An 18,195-nucleotide genomic window follows, 5' to 3' on the forward strand; every position below is an offset into this window, starting at 1 on the left:
CCAATGCCATTGATATGCCTTATGACAAAACTACATTTGTAGGGTATTTATTTATATATTTAATTATTTAATTTTGAGTGCTTTGGTCCTCTTTAACATACATATAAAACAACGTAAATGTAATCGTCACAATTTTACTAAACTAAAAATGCCATTTATAGCTGAGGAGCTTTTTCCGTCTGTCACTGGTCCAGACCCTCGTGCCCAAGCTCAAGACATTATGCGCATGTGCAGTTCTGTAGTACACCAGTTTTGGAAACACACGAGTTTATTTCTTTCCACGGCTCATTGCAATCTTGTTGCCGTTTAATCGTCGTTAATGGGATATATGGAAATAGACTGATCAACGCATCTGATGCAATCCCCTAAAGGCTTGTGAATCCAACAATATGCTGATGTAAGACTGTGTGTATTGGAAGCTCGGAGTGGCGTAGCTGTGCTACTTGCTAATGTTATGGACTGAACTGCAGGGAACGCCGCCGCCCGTGATTGACAGCCGACTTGAAACGTTGCGTTACGAATTTATTCAGGTCAGTTGCTAAATTAAGCAGTACGATTTTTATTTTCGTTTAATTTTGACCGTTTGTCGCAAAGGTAACTATGGCCGACAGAGCACGAGAAGCGCGGCGTGTTTTCGGTCACGCACGCACTTGAGTGACCGAACCTTCTGTACATGGTGAGCTGAAGTTAATTCAGCTTAAAAGTAGCATTTGACCGCAAATTTTATTTTTGTATATTGAAAATGTATTCCAAAAACAGCTTTTTATCATGGCAATATGCTTGATTTGATTAGCTTGATTTCTACCATAGTACTGTTTGATTTTCTATCAAAGTCTTTTTAGCAAGTCAGTCCACTGTCGCCATCTTTGGAAAGCTATCGGGAGGCTCTTTCCAGTCATGCCTGTGTAGCTCCTATCTACTTGAATGGGCTAGGACACAGAAATCTCCAAAAATGTTGGTTAAGATAACGATCAAGAACATATTTCAATAAATTTGTATAATATCGGAATCATACATTGTGCTTATTCACCTCGTATTACGCTAAAACACGGAATTTTCTCGGCTTGTGTATCTAATGCGCATGCGCGGTAACGATTTGATTGACAGGCGATGTCTGTATCTTAAACGTGATTGGCTCTTTTAAGGTAATTTAGCTTCATGGTTGGGCGTTCCAATTTCTCCCATTTATTTAAATAGAAGTGACCAGTCTCTGCTAAATAGTCTCTGTTACTTTTATACCACGAGGTTAACAACACACTCCTAAACATTGTGTTTTTTTTGGTAACGTGCTTGGGGTCGAGAAAGCCAAAATACTAACTGCCACGGATAATGATTTACTGAGTAGTTCAATATTCTGTAGAGAATGTCAAAATGATTATCTTACACCCGAGTTTAAAGCAACAAAACATGTAAAAAGAATCTTTGAAACATGTAATCTTTGAAAGATGGCTTCATAAATGTTTTAAACTGCTGTAAAGTTAGTTTTATTTATGTCATACGTTGGACATTCGGCTTCATAACATTAATCTCAATGCACAATTTTTGTTTTGAGCCCAAACTAACTTAGATATACCTAAACAACCTACATAGCACGCAGCTTATTTTTGGGAGTTTTTATTTGATATTCTTTGTATAGAATTTTTAATCCATATAATTCAATTAAACTCCAAGAACATTTGAACTAAAGATGTCAAACCAACTTCAGTAAACTCAGAATATTATTCTTTATATATCACAAGGCTTATTTTGGGAATATTCTTTTGGTACTTTTTTTATATAATATTTATATTATAGAATATATTTAAATCCATTTAACTTCAAGACCGTTTAACCTAAGTTGTCAAACGTTTTACTGATTTGTAGAAGGTACGAAAGAATGGTGAGTAGTAAAAAAACATGTAGTGTTAACGTCCATGTTTAATTGATTTATTTGGATTAAAATTTTATATAAAAAAAAAACAAATAAAAAATTTTACAAATTAGCCTTGTGCTATGTAGGTATTAATGTTTTGAGTTCACTGAAGTTGGTTTGACATCTTTAGGTCAAATGGTCCCTGAGTTTATATATTTATATTGATTAAATATTATATAAAATACCAAATAGAAACTCCCAAAAATAAGCCTTGTGCTATATATAGAATAATATTCGGAGTTTACTGAAGTTGGTTTGACATCTTTAGCTCAAACGGTCCCTGAACTTTTGGCGTATTGCATTCATTTAAATTTCTAAATGTATTATAACATTTATAATATGTATATTCCCCAAATGGAGTCTTGTGCTATGAATGGGATAAATAACAAAAAGTTAATTATTTAAATGCAGCTCTAGTTTTGGACATTATTTAACAATAATGGTGTTTTGACCCTATGGGTCCAATGCCATTGATATGGCACATGACAAAACTACATTTGTAGGGTATTGATATATTTAATTTTGAGTGCTTTGGCCCTGAGCATTTCCCTATTAGCGTGAAGTGTTTTCTAAAGTACCAGTACTTTGGTATCAAGTCGATACTAAAATAAAAAAGATGTAATGATATCAGTGTTTCTGCTGTACCGGTAGTACTGAGCACTGATTCCATCCGGTAGCAGCGCGCAGTATGACACACACAACTGCTTTAAAATGCTAATTTTTAGTGCGTGTTCTGCTACTCCTTACACTGATATGGGCAATTAATCAAATTAAAATTGTTACATGTCCTAGTGTGATTTATTAAACTGCTAAAGGCTGCCATCTGTTAGTGTGGGAGAGCTGCATACTTTGTATAATTCCGACCGCTCATCCATCGAAAACTCCACAGCCATTGAGATGAGATGAGAATCATTCACGACATGATGTATCAGATGACAGAGCAGAGCACTTATCTACTGTGAACCACGTAGCATATGCAAACTATATACGTATATAATTAAATCACAGCATTTGCGCTTTAATCACTCAACTTTATAAAGCATTTAAAACAACAGAGTTGACCAAAGTTCTTCACAGTAATAAAATGTAAAAAAAATAACATTTAAAAATGACCATATACACAAACACCAGTAATCTAAAACACAAATATAAATACCTTAAAACTGTGTCCAACATTTCATTTGTCAGGCTCAAAGGCCATTTTAAAGAGATTAGATTTCAGACATGACTTAAAAGTGATGCAAACTGTTTATCCGGAAAGTGAAGATTCAGGCTTAAAAAATACTTGTCATAATAAAAGCACATTTCAGATAAGCTAGAGCCCTGAAATTGAAGACATTGTGACAGAAATATATTACAACTGTCTTTTAAAATGTAATATTCACTGTAATAATGATAAGAATAATAAAGCAATATATCACACAGGCAAGACTGCTGTTGAATAAAAGTTTGGCAAAAAATGCAATAACGTGTTGAAAAGTTCAATTTTCACTTGTTAAAAGATTAAAGAATTAAACAATTAGACACCATTTTGATGATGATATTAAATTAAACTCTAAAACACTGAGTTCTGGAAAATAATAATAATAACAAAGGAAAACATAATTTGGTAAAGATTAAAACAGATGTCAGTAGGGCACTAAACACTTAACCAATGCGTTCTTGAATGAGAAACACAAAGGAAATATGCATTTCTTTTAATTTATTATTAATGTTAAATGTAACTTTTAATAGGCTAAACAGGTGTGTTCAACAGCACATTGTCATATTAGCATATTTATGCTGTGATTCTGAAATTGGTATAGAGATCTGTGAAATTTCACTGATATTACTCCCGACTATTGACATTTTGGTCTAGTGACAATACTAGTGTGATGTTATAACGTTATATAGTTAAATTGTTTTATTGATATGGCTAATTTTTTTATTTAAGCCTTATGCTATGCAAAGGACGGTTGTTTATGTATGTTATGTTGGGCTCAAAACATGAAATGCGCAGAAAGTTTAATGGTTTTGAAACTGAATGTCCAACGAATGTCAAACATAAATGTATGTATGCTCAGTATATTGTAATTGTACACAAAGGCAGAAGATGTTACAGATATCGATTAATCGATCACTCTTGCACATCCCTATTTACCATGGTATTTCCATGGTTCTTAAAGTGTATAGTTGTATTCAGGGCCGGCCCAAGCCTTTATGGGGCCCTAAGCAGAATTTGATTTGGGGGCCCCTCGGTGCCGCCAATATGATTGAATATTGTCAATGCTTGATTATTCGCACACTATAAATCTAACACACCCCTTATAAGTGTTATTAGTTGTAGCTGTGTTGCTTACAACATACCAATGTCTGCCTGGCATGATTTTACCCTTCTACGGTTTTAAATGTAACAGTAGCACACCTATATTTACCCAATCTTGTTATCCCTCTGTCACCAGTTTTGTGTACTTAATAGAGAACAATTTGCAGCAGAAGCTGTAGACAGTATCATTTCTTTTTGAATAAGCTAGCAGCTCCTCTTACATTATTTCCCCATTAATGAACTTTCTGTAGGTGTAGTGGAAGCTTCGGCCATCAGGTTTTTCAGGGAATGTGAAGTTTTCCTTTATAGGCAGTGACCCTCTGCTTACAGATCAGTCCTTTCTGAGTCAGACAGGATAGATGACAACATCAGTGGATGTACATGCTGGGAAGTGCTCCTCGCCTGCAGAGGATGGACCTGATGAAAGATGAAAATAATAATAAAAGCTAGCCATGTTAGATGTCATATTAGAAGGTAATGCAACTGTCTGTCAAAAACAAAGGCATGGTTTATCCATATAAATATAATGATCTGGGATTGTTGAAAAATCATCGACCCCAAAATGGTAGACTAATGTAAATAATGTTAAGTTGTTATCAGTACCAAGTTTATAGAACTTAGAGCTTATTTTTATTACAAAAATATATACCCAGGAAAGCTATTTTTACACAGAAGACAAAAACTTTAATCTAAACTTGCTAAGTAATATGTTGTACTATAATATATTAAGATGTCAAGGCTATTTACGGATGATTAATCAAACTTTCCTAAAAAAGAAGATATGCTACATAGGCTATGTTAACTAACTAGCCAGCTAATGTTAGCTCATAACTTAGCCTAGCTACTTAACATACCTTTATCGTGCTGTTTTTTCTCTTCCTCTGTTTTCTTCGTTTTCCTTTTCTTTGCACCACGGGATATGTCCTTTTTTGTGACATTGCTGTTTTGCTGTCTGAACGTGCTTGCATCCTGCAGCCCGTTAACATAATATTGCATTTAATATTGCGTTTTTGTATAATTACCATTGTCCATTGACAGTATAATCACAAAAAAAAAAAAAAAAGTGCTCTTGGGGGCCCCCTGGTGGCCACCGGGGCCCTAAGCAGCCACTTAGTTCGCTTATGCCTTGGGCCGGCTCTGGTTGTATTATCATCAAAAATAAATAGTATTACCATGATACTATGTCTAAAGAATATGAAAATACCATGTTAAATTTAAATGAATTTAATTTTTCTTTTAGTGGCTATGCATCTGATGACATCACGCGGTAATAAGAACATCTGACAGCAAATTTGGGACTTGGGTCTTAAAAAATGGCCGGTTTTACAGATCTGCGGGAGAAGCTAAAGTCGATGACACCACACAAGGAAAAAGTATTCGAGCACAGCAATGGTGAGAAGCGCAAACACCACGAGTCAGATGATGGCGAGAGCGGCAACTACGAGGAGTGGCGAGAAGAGGAGGCCCGCAAAGTGAAGAGTGGAATAAAGCAGGCATGTATCTTCACAGCGGAGGATTGTGCTCGGATTGAGGCAAAGATCGACGAAGTGGTTGCCAAAGCAGACAAGGGGCTCTACCGGGAGCACACAGTGGACCGGGCACCCCTGCGAAACAAATACTTCTTCGGGGAGGGCTACACTTATGGCTCGCAGCTGGAGAAGCGCGGTCCTGGGCAGGAGCGCTTGTACTCCAAAGGCGAGGTGGATGAGATCCCGGACTGGGTGCATGAGATGGTGATCGATCAGCTCGTCTCGCATGGTGTCATACCAGAGGGCTTCGTTAATAGCGCCGTTATCAATGACTACCAGCCTGGGGGGTGCATCGTGTCCCACGTGGATCCCATTCACATCTTTGCGCGGCCCATCGTGACCGTATCATTCTTTAGTGACAGTGCGCTCTGTTTCGGCTGCAAGTTCCAGTTCAAGCCCATCCGCGTGTCCGAGCCGGTGCTTCACCTGCCCGTGAGGCGCGGCAGTGTCACCATACTCAGGTGTGTATACTCACTCATTTTATATAGACATTTAAAGAAATGTCCCGGGTTCAATACAAGTTATAAACTCAATCTACAGCATTTGTGGCATAAAATAGATTACAACAATTATTTGTCAGAAAAAGTTACAGGAAGCAACTTACTGTACAATGTAAGTGAATGGGGCCATATAAACATTAAAATACACACTGTTTTAAAAGTTTAGCCACTAGATGCGAACATTAAACGTGTTATCATGATTTAATCTACATAAAATTGCCTACTAACCTGTGCCTAACCTCAGAGGCTTGATTAGCCTAATACGGGACCGGGTGCGTAGGATCACGACCCGGCCCCGCCCTGCCACATTACCGTATCTGGGTAAAGTTATATCCAAAATTGCATCTTCGTTGTCATGACGACGAGATGTTAGGAAATGCTGTAATCTGGTAAACTCTGTAATGTTGATGAATCACTGACTTGATCACTAAAATCATGTTTACTTATTGTGGCTATTGAAACTGTATATTTAAACGTTCATGGACTGGGCCCATTCTCTTTTATTGTAAGTGCCTTACTGTAATTGCATATATATATATATATATGAGTTAAATAATTTGACACAAATGCTGTCAGTTATGCTTAACATGTATTTAAAGGTGCAGTATGTAAGATTCAGGAACCCTTGTTATTAATGACACCTGTGGCCGTTAAGTGAACTGCAGACATCGACCTGTTGCTCGGGCACATGCTCCACAGGGATGCGAGCGAGCATCGACCAAAACAGTGACGTAACATGCAAAGAGACTGAACGTGATCCACCGGCATCATGCTGACAGATGAGTTGGCATAATTAAAATGACAGTTATTATTGTTTTACCACAAACTTTGAGACTGTATATTATATTTGACTTGCCAGTGCTGGAACAGGGCTAAAACAAAGTGTGGATATAGGTCTGGCTGTGCAAGACTGTAGTAATAACTTTTCTTTCATGATACATTGACTGCATTTATAAGATAGCCTATGTTGGTGTTAGCTAGTTAGCAAGTTTTATCAATAGCTGTTAGCTAAATTTGGTGGATGATGACAGTAGCTGTTTATAAAATATACTGTACATTATAAATATGTTGACACAATTCAGTATTGATGTGATTGCATCACAACTAGGGCTGTGTATCGGCAAGAATCTGTCGATACAATACATATCAAGTTACAGGGGTTGCGATGCGATGTCGCGATACTGTAAGCAAGGCGATATATCGCAATATTTCTTATTTTTGGAATAGGATCTAATTTTAGGAAAGCTGTCATAAAGAACACACCACCATTTTAAAACCTGACCAACATTTTTATGTTATTTCACCAGAACACAATGGGATCTGCATCAGTCCCTGAAACATTCAGTGTCATGGAACTACTTCTTGTGCAATCTGAGTAAATGAGAAAATATAAAGTGCTTGCAGGATTCTTTAGTTAAATTAAATTTAAAAAAAATTTATAAAATTAAACAGTTATTAACAGACTGTATATATTTTGATATCCTGTTTTAAAGGTTCACAGTGTAACAGTTTACAGTAGAAAAATAAAACATCATAACTTTGTTGTGATCTGATCAAAATAATTAAATCTGCCTAATATCAATGAAAAATAAAATGCTTGCAGGATTCCTAAAGAACACAAATGTAAACCATAAAATAAATACAGATGTTCTCAGATCCTTTTAACTTTGATTTCACAGGTTTTTCAGTTTGTTTGTATTTATGTCAGTCTTTATTTTTTAATGTCAATGTGTTTCTGGAGGAAGATAAGCTGGTCAACATGCTCAGATTTCAGGGCACTTCTATGTGCAGTAACAATGTCTCCTGTGGTGGAGAAAACGCTCCACTGAGACGCTTGTGCCAGGAATGCACAGGAAATGCTTTGCTAGTCTGGATAGCTCAGGGTACTCCTGTTCATGTTCTTTCCACCAACTGAGTGGTTTTCTGGGAGTGGCAAAGGTTTTTCTTCTCTAAACCTCTTAATCTCAGCTGCAGCAGCATCATGTGCAGATGTAGTCTTTAGAAGTAGCAAATACCGTTCCAAGCAAGTCAGCCAATGCACATGATCTCCTTGGTCTCTTCATGGGCAGCAGGCAGGAGGAGGCAGGGCCATCCTCGTAGTTAGGTAGGTGATCATCAACATGCTTTGACTGGTCAGTCTCCTCTACCGGACAGTATACCTATTCTTGCTGCTGAAAAACGTCAAAGTATCAAATCATATATTATTTTGTTGCAGTAAATTGTCATTAACTATTTCAATACATAATCTGAGAGCAAATTCATCCTATAGCATATTTTTATTTTGTAAATAATTATGAAAGTACAACTATTAAAACTAAATTAACATCAATGAACATTTGTATTTTTTTTTATTTTTTATTATTAACTGATCAGATCCACTTCAAAAATTTAATGTATGGAATAAAAACAGCCTAAATTATTAATGTATTCATTTACATTCTGTTGCTTCTTTATGGCAGCCACCACAACATCAGTCATTTTGGAGTAGGTCTCTTTGATCTCCATTTCAGAGAGAAAGGGTAGATCAAGAGCTGATGCCATGCACAGTGTCTCCCTCTTATTGGCATATCTCTTTCCCAGATCTTGTGCTATAGCAGCCTTGATGTCCTTCACTGTCTTTGTATCATCCAGGCTTTCTTCTGTGCTCATGGCAAGCTTGGAATAAAGTGGTGCAATGACAAAGGGTGGGCATGCTCTCTTACATTACCAATGTGGCATCCTTCATTGGCTTCAATGCCTTGAGCACTTCCTCAGCACATGTGATGTCAGCCTCGTTCAGTGTGAACACATCCTTTTCACTCTTTCTGACCTCTGTTGAAAGTAGTGCTGCATAGATGGCTGGTGGTTGTTCTAAAAATCTTTCTATCATGTCATAAGAGCTATTCCACCTTGTGACAATGTCTGTGATAACCTGTGTTTTGGTAACTGGAGCAGGTCTTGTTTGTGTTTTAGCTGGTGGCTGGTTGTGGTGCTACGTCTGAAAAATCTTGTAACACATCTGATCCTGGTAAGTATTCGTTCTACTGCTGGCAGTTTCAGTGCTCTCTGCGAGGCGAGATTCAGGGGCAAAACATCGTATGTGGGTCATGTCTGCAAGTCCAGCCACGACATTCATATTGGATGCATTGTCTGTTACAATCACGGGATCTTTCTCTTCCAAACCCCATTCAGTAATGGCCTCCTTTAGTAATTCTGCAGTGTTATCCCCTGTGTGGCTCTCGTGCATCGCTCTTGTCTGTACCACATGCGAGACCAGATTCCACTCATTCATTATGTGATGCGCTGTTATAGTTACAAATGATTCAGTGACTCTTGATGTCCAAGAATTTTTTACCTCCTTGTACAAGTTGGGCACAGCGATGTCCGTGATGTGTTGTCGGGATGGTATTGTGTAGCGAGGCTCCAGTATTTTCACCATATTAAGGAAGCCTTCATTCTGTACAACACTGAGAGGCCGCATATCTTTGCAAATGAAATAAAGTATTGATTTAGTTTTTTTGGTTGCACGCATTGAGGTCGGTGGTAACTTTGATATGTGAACTTGATTTAGAGTCTGTTGAAGGGGATCCACTCTTTTAACGTTAGCTGTTTGCTGCTGTTGTTCTGTTAGCTGTACATCAGTATGGTGCCTCGTTACGTGCGCTCTCAGATTTGTTGTGTTCCCTGAATATTTGACGTTGGCATTGCACATTTTACACACCAAATGACTTTTGTCAATCTCTTTTGTGCCTTCTCTATAATGAAAGCCGAAATGACTACACAATTCAGCTTTGTATACATTTTTTAATAATAATAAAAAAAAAACATTGTGGTCATGTCCTGGTTAAGTAATTGTATTACCATGATACGTTGATTTATTAATTTTTTTCTTCTCCTTGCCATGGCGCTGTATGATATATGATGGTATTACCATGGCACCATTGTAATATGGTACCTTGATGTATGTCGTTATATTGTACTTTGTGATTTTACCATATTTATAAAACATAGTAGCATTTACATTCATAGAAAACCATGGTATTACCATCAAGGTAGTGTCCAAAAAGTCCCATGATATCAAGGTACAATATTACTGTGGTGGTAATGCAGTGTTTCTAGATACTACCATAATGGTAATACCATGCCATATAAATAATACTTCACAGAATGCCATATTAACATCACAGTAGTGTTCAAAAAACATTCAGTTACCATTGTACCATGTCCAAAAGCATAGCATGTAACATACATGGTACTTAAAGGAATACCATAATATTCCATCATGGTAGTGTTCAAAAACCGTATTACCAGTACATTGTACAAACAATCATAAAAAATGACATGGTACTTTTTATTAATTAAATGTAGTTATCCCTTCTATGGTCTAAAGAAACGGCACGCTCCTTTTGTACTTTGGGTCATTTCTGATAGATATTGGGTGAAGAAAAATTTAAAAATGCAAAAATTCTTAATTAGTAAACAATGATTTGTAAACTACAATATTGTGGTTCTAAAGTGTATAATAAAAGGGGAAAATATTTATACTGAATATTAATAGAGTAACATCATTTTAAAGACTAAAATAATAATTAGTTAAAAATGTAATTTACATTTATTTCAATCACTTTTGGCATTTTGTTTTTTTATATCTTAACTAGGCCCTTATCACTACAATTTCTAATTTATTCTGCTAGTAGAAAATGAAGTGTACTTTTTAGAGTTAAAATGTTAGTACTTTTTCACAAATTAATGTCTATTTCCTTTTCCAGCAGTCAAAATGGGCTCACTTTGCACATACATTGCAACAAATCCATTCCTACCCACTGTGTCAAACAATTTGTTGAAGTGTTACAGGGGTGTAGAAAGGTGCCGTAATAGTTCTTTCTGCCATCAAATGTTTTAAGAGAAAATTGTATCTAATAGTTATTTTACCATTGGGGGACTTTTAGCCCCATTGTACCTTATCATATAAAATCATGTTAGTGGACTTATTTACCTGTTCGAAAACGGGTATTTATTAAAAAATAAAAAATACACTAGTGTTTGTGTGCACAAACCCCGTTTGAGAGGAAAGTCTGCAATTTGTGAGAAAGATGCAATACCCAGTGGAGCAGGTGGGGAAGCTAGAGAACAATGTGGAGCTAGGCAGTTAAATTTGAGAAAATATTTCTCAATATAGATTAAACATTTCTCAATATTTTATACAAAATTTGATTCAAAGATGTACAAAAAACTATTTAAAGCTGTATAACATTTAGAAAGTCCACATCATCTATATAACATCTAGAACTGGTTCCCTCCATACAGTTAAAATTGACCTGTTAAGACAATGGAACGGAACAATTAGTTTTAAAGAAATACATTTTTTGTTTGTTTTCATGATCTTGAAAGTCAACATTTGGTTCCAGTACCAAAATTTATGCTGTATTTATAAAGTAATCTTTACCTGCCCCGAGTCAAAAAAAGACCCAATGACAATAGGAGGTTTAAAGAGTGAATGTACGCTTGTGCTCACCACTGCTTTGATTCTCTTTCAGTGGCTACGCGGCTGATGACATCACACACTGCATCCGCCCACAGGATATCAAAGAGAGAAGAGCTGTCATCATTCTGAGAAAGTGAGTTGTTCTTGTTTTGAATAAGAGTTGCTCTTGAAAGGTGTGAAATAATGTGGTATTCTGGGGGTGTACATCTGTTATAATCTGCTTTTATAGTGTTTTGTTGTATTTTATTGTAGAACAAGACAGGATGCCCCTCGCTTGGACACAAATTCACTAAGCCCTTCCATGCCTCCTTCTGAGAGACGCCACGTACTCAAAGCCAAACGCTCACATCGCAAGGCTGACCCCGATGCTGCACACAGGTACTTTTAAAGGCTGTCGCACCACATCAAGATGCCTTTGTTAAATGTGTCAAGTCATTTAAAAAAGTTAAATGAATAGTAGGGGTAGACGAATAAATCAGTGCCAATAGTTACTTTTTACTATCAGCAAAAAAACTAGCAGATAGTTTATATACACATATATACACACACACAGTGCATACATAAAATATTCAGACCCCTTCGTGTTTTTTTTTTTATTTTTATTTTTTTTTTGCATTTTGTTGTTGCACCCTTATGCTAAAATTATTATTTTTTTTTTTTTCTCACATCAATCTACACTCCATACCCAATAATGGCAAAGCAAAAACCAGATTTATAACTTTGCAAATTATTAAAAAGAAAAAACTTAATTATCACCATGACATACGTATTCAGACCCTTTGCCATAACACTTGAAATTTAGCTTAAGTCAAGTATAGGTGCATCCCATTTCTCTGGATCAGCTTTGAGATGTTTCTACACTTTGATTGGAGTCCTCCTGTGGCAAATTCAATTGATTGGACTTGATTTGGAAAGGCACACAACCGTCTATATAAGGTCTCACAGCTGAAAATGCATATCAGAGCAAAAACCAAGCCATGAGATCAAAGGAACTGCCTGTAGAGCTCAGAGACAAGATTGTGTCTATGCACAGATCTGGGGAAGGCTACAAAAAAATGTTTGGCTGCATTGAAGTTTCCCAAGAGCACAGTGGCCTCCTTAATTCTTAAATGGAAGAAGTTTGGAACAACCATGACTCTTTCTAGAGCTGGCCGCCCAGGCAAACTGAGCAATTAGGGGAGAGGGGCTTTGGTAAGGGAGGTGACCAAGAGCCCAATGCTCACCCTGGTTGAACTCTAAAGCTCATGTGTGGAGATGGGAGAAACTTGCAGAAGGACAACCATCACTGCAACACTCCACTGATCTGGGCTTTATGACTGAGTGGCCAGACGGAAGCATCTTCTCTGTGCAAGATGCATGAAAGCCCGCTTGTAATTAGCAAAAAAAGCACCTAAAGACTATCAGACTTTGAGAAACAAGATTCTCTGGTCTGATTAAATGAATATTGAACTGTTTGGCCTCAGTTGGTGGTGCCAGAAACAAAAAACATCCAGTGAGGGGCAGTTCTGTGGATGGAAACGCCTTGTTGATGAGAGCAGTCAACAGAGAATGTCTAGATTGGTTCGAACTGACAAAATAAATACGGTAATTCGTATTACCGCTCTGAACAACTGTGGTGAGAAGAATATCATCTCTGAATGCTTTTCTAAAATGCTAGCTGGCACTGCTTTTGTGGCATGAGGGGGACCTACACAATATTAGGTGTGTGTGTGTTTTAATCAAATTAATAACAAACAACAACAAAAAGGAAAATAAATAGTTTAAATAAAAATATAAAATTTTTGTATTTCAATACACTTTACAGCTTTCTTGTTACTCAAATTGGAAATTGTTCTTAGGTATTGCTGAACCTCTGAATTAAAAATTAAAACTAATGGTTCATAACCACCATACTTACATTTATGAATACTAAACGTTGCCAACAAAAGCAGAATATTAATCAAATAATGAAACATGTCATAGCTATAAAAAAACGAATAAAACCTTTTCAAAACCAAGTTGAAAGCTGGGAATGATATGATCTCTAACAATTTGCAGAAATCAGACCAAAAACAAGTCGAGTAGGGACAACTCCAAAATAAATAAAAAAAATGTTTTGCCTGAAGACCACAAAATGTCGACATCACAATTAAATCTCTCTACAAGAAAATAATTAGTGAGGTAGTACTTATAAATAAGTTTGAAGGAAATTTATTTGATTTGTGATAAAATATTTATGGGGTAATTTCCAAATTTGGCACCATCACAATCCAGCCACACCCTGCATCAGACATGCTTGTGTAGCGTCTCTGGTGCGTTGCGTCATAAACATAAAATGTTTAGGTCACTGTTTCAAGTTAAATATAGTTTAATACTCAATCTTTAAACACATCTTGAGATCCCTTAGTTCGCATTTCCGATCCAAGTGTTTTGAATGCAAGAACGCAACGCGTGTTTGTGGTGGTCTGCCTACTGAAGTGTTTTCTTCACTGTATAAACTGTGCGTTGCTCATACAGCTGAAATTTCACTTACTGCCCTCTAGAGTAAACAGGTGGTACTACAAGCTTGCATTTCTCAGGAATCTTCCTTATTATGGCCCGGGGACATTGCGATTTAATTGCGTGAATTTTTTTTTGATTGATTTATTTATTTTTTTGGTAAAATTAATCGCACTGAATAACGCGTTAAATCGACAGCGTGTGTGTGTGTGTGTGTGTGTGTGTGTGTGTGTGTGTGTGTGTGTGTGTGTGTGTGTGTGTGTGTGTGTGTGTGTGTGTGTGTGTGTGTGTGTGTGTGTGTGTGTGTGTGTGTGTGTGTGTGTGTGTGTGTGTGTGTGTGTGTGTGTGTGTGTGTGTGTATGTATGTATGTATGCATGCATGCATGCATGCATGCATGCATGCATGCATGCACATATAATTGGTACATTTATTCACCAAAGTGGCATTCATCAGATCATAATGTGAAAAATTACTATTACAATTTGAAAAAAATGTAAATAAATTCAGAACATCTTGAAATACAAAGAGTTCTCATCAAAAACTCCACATGCAGCAATAACAGCTTTGAAGATACTTCGCATTCTATCTGTCAGTTTGTCCATATACTAGGGTGACATTTTTCCTTGCGATTCCTGTAACACTTGACATAGATGTGGCTGTCTTGTCAGGCACTTCTCACACACTTTACAGTCTAGCTGATCACACAAAAGCTCATTGGGCTTAAGATCCATAACACTCTTTTCCAATTATCCATTGAACTTATGACATGTCAGTCTATTGAATACTGTGGCAACTCAAAAACAAACACAACGACAATGTTAAGCTTCATTTAACAAACCAAATAGCTTTCAACTGGGTTTGATATAATGTCAAAGTGATTTTCTAGTACCAAATTAGCAATTTAGCTTGATTAATCAAGGATAAGGTGTTGGAATGATGGCTGCTGGAAATGGGACATGTTTAGATTTTATCAAAAATATATATATATATTTTTTTAACATCAGTTATGTTCTGACTGTACTTTGATAAGTTGAATGCCACTTTGATTAATTAAAGTACCAATTTCCTTCCGAAACAGCAAAATCTGTACTTTATTCCAAACTTTTGGCCGCCAGTGTGTATGTAAATGTAAATTATATATTATTCCTCTGGTTTCCTCTGTGGTCTTGCTTGTTTTTAAGTCCCATTTTATGCAGCAGATCTAATTTGTCTGGTTATTATTGGGATAAACAAACTGCATCTGGGATTTTATTAATTTAAATGTAGTCTCTAATTCTAGAGGAAAGACTTTAGTTTTTAAAATTGATTTATATTAATGTAAGAAAAATCTATGTTCCGATTAATACGTTATCAGCATTTTTCACCACCTTAGTTATTGGTTTCAGCTAAATCCACTTTCAGTCAACCTCTAATGAATGGTACTTTTGACAGATGTTTAAAATGATGTACGCTCGCATGAAAGGAAGACTCCAGTCATATCAGTAACTTAGTTCTCCCCCATGATGGCCTTCATATTGAAATCACAGCTGAATATTTCAAATTTTATTTTAGCAACACCTCTATTGTATGGAATAAACCCCTGATATTAACACAGATTAAATTAATATGAATAATTCCTCTTTCTTAGGCCTCGTGTACTAGAGATGGACAAAGAGCTGCAGAGGCGTACCCTATCCTCACGACAGAGACGTCACTGTGACACCGGTTCTGAAAACTCCTGGAGGAGAGCTGAAGAGGGAGATCCAGGCTCGCGCTACACACACTCGCATCACACACAGGACCACACCCCTGCACGGCGAGTCAAAGTGAGACGTCACTGAGACACTCATAGTCAGAACTCAATGGTGATCCCTTTGACACATTTAAGGTTGCTTATGGGGATTGAAAGCAAATGGAGTGAACAGTTAAAAAAAATGCTTCCAGTGTGGGTCTCAAAGACAGTAGATGGAGGCTGCAGGACATTTTGCTTTACTTATTAAGAGGCTTGATCTATCTATTCAGACATGTCAAAAAATGCTACTTAAAGATCCACTATATTTTGTTGTGTGTTTAAAGAACTGTATGGAATAAAAGACATCTAAACCGACTAGTGGAGTTCAATCACAATTCACTAATAGCCCATTCTTATAGGAAAAGTTTACTTTAAAATCAATGCACTCCCAAATGATTTTAGGTTTCTCTGACTTAACATGTTGGTTTCAAGCACAATGCTCACTCAATTAACATTATTAAATAAAACTGGTGTCAATTGGTTGATTTTCTCAAAGATATGTTTATGAACTGCTCTTTTGAATCAAAATTGTTGCTGTAAGAGTTGGTTGAGTTCTGTTATTCAGTGCATAACCTATTAGTAGCTTTCTGGTGCAGGCCAGCAAACCACTTTTAGGCAGCACTAGTTGCAAACTTTAGAAGCCATGCAATCAAAAGCAAGAGGCAAAGTAAAATGCAATTAAAGTTAATTTGCATTGTATTAAATTAATAAACATGCATTTAAATGGAGTACAGTGGCTTCTCCATGCATTCGCCTCAATGCGTACACTGTGCATACAGTGGATCCTTACTTTTACTGACATCTTGAAGAGGAAGTGAAACCTAGAGCAAAGAATCAAATTTGATATGACACACAATATTTCTAACTCAAATGGGAGAATTAGTTGTGTAGTTATTTGAATGTTTTTTCTTTATCTGCTTCTTACATCCAAGGTTTGTTGCTTAAAAAGGTTCAGTTTTTCGTAGCTAAACAATTTAAACCGATTTGATGAAAAACATAAGAATGATTAGAATTGGCATGGTAATTGTTGATTTTAGGATCTTTATTTCTGCAGGAAACAATGTTAAAAGAATGAATGCAAACATGAGAGCTGTTATTTTAAAACCTGTATTTTGGTTGAAAGTTGAAATGAAGTAAATTTAGATCGTGTTTTTCCAGTTTTCAATGAGCTAATGGGTTTATAAGACAATGTATCTGACAACATGCAGCATTTTTTCTATTCACATAATTATACATATAATCTGCAGTTTAAATGACATTCACTTTAATGAAATAAATATTTTTGTATTTAAGATGGACAGTCCTGGGGGAAAAGTTTGGTTAAAGAGACTGCAAAAAAGATTAAAAGAGAGATGATCTGATCTCACTTTATTGAATGTTTTTGTTTTAGGAATTTTGGGAGTTTCTCCACATCTGTTGTATTGTTTTGTAACTAGCCCTTTAACTAAACATGTCACCCAATGTTTAATTTCAGTTTGCAATTGTTTTGCCTATTTATATGGGATATGAAGATCTTTAAATTCTCAGTCAATACTCAATACAAGTTTTATCTTCCCATCTGATATTCATAAATTATGCACTGTCTACTTAAGATTAAAAATAAATAAAAGGATTTTAGTGTGGTTCGGTATCTGTGCCACTCTATCATATTAACATATTGGACAATTTACCCAAAATATCCAAATGAAGGGTTTATTAACAGAGTATTCCAGATTCAATACAATTTACGCTCAATTGACAGCATTTATGGCAAAAATGTTGATTAGCACAAAATATTATTTTGACTTGTCGCTCCTTTTCATAATTTTTTAAAATACAATTCCGAGGTTACGATTGCACTTACAATGGAAGTGAATGGTGACCAGTCCATAAACGTGGAAATACTCACTCTTTCAAAAGTATAGCCACAATACTTCAACAATATGTGTTAACATAATTTTAATTAAAATCGCTTAACCTTTTCTGTGTAAAGTTATATCCAAGTTTAAAACTGTGTTGCCATGGCGATGTATAACGCAGTAAACGACGATTTTAAACAAGTTTACATCTCAAATAACAAATTAGTTTTAATAGAAGAATTAATGTACGTGCTTTTATCAAATTAAATGTTTCATATTTCTGCAATTAACCCCTCCAAAAATGTACCCCATTGACTTCAATTGTAATATCCTCACAATTTTTAACGGAAACGTTTATTTTTATTTTTATTAATATTATGCCACAAATGCTGTCGAA

The 18,195-nt window shown here is 36.1% G+C and overlaps 1 protein-coding gene across 2 annotated transcripts; it reads left to right on the plus strand.

Moving 5' to 3' along the window:
- The first annotated feature begins 226 nt into the window (after positions 1-226).
- On the plus strand, positions 227-17,572 carry LOC127651432 (RNA demethylase ALKBH5-like). Of its 2 annotated transcripts, none has more exons than XM_052137252.1 (5): positions 227-530; positions 5,458-6,207; positions 11,763-11,843; positions 11,963-12,088; positions 15,817-17,572. In XM_052137252.1, the coding sequence occupies exons 2-5, from the start codon at positions 5,531-5,533 to the stop codon at positions 16,007-16,009; spliced, it is 1,077 nt and encodes a 358-aa protein (XP_051993212.1). In that variant the 5' UTR covers positions 227-530; positions 5,458-5,530; the 3' UTR covers positions 16,010-17,572. The 2 variants fall into 2 exon arrangements, with proteins under 2 accessions (XP_051993212.1, XP_051993213.1); XM_052137253.1 differs by having other exon boundaries at positions 227-397.
- The last annotated feature ends 623 nt before the right edge of the window (positions 17,573-18,195 follow it).

The sequence above is a fragment of the Xyrauchen texanus genome, chromosome 11, assembly GCF_025860055.1.
Source record: "Xyrauchen texanus isolate HMW12.3.18 chromosome 11, RBS_HiC_50CHRs, whole genome shotgun sequence".
Classification (NCBI taxonomy): domain Eukaryota; kingdom Metazoa; phylum Chordata; class Actinopteri; order Cypriniformes; family Catostomidae; genus Xyrauchen; species Xyrauchen texanus.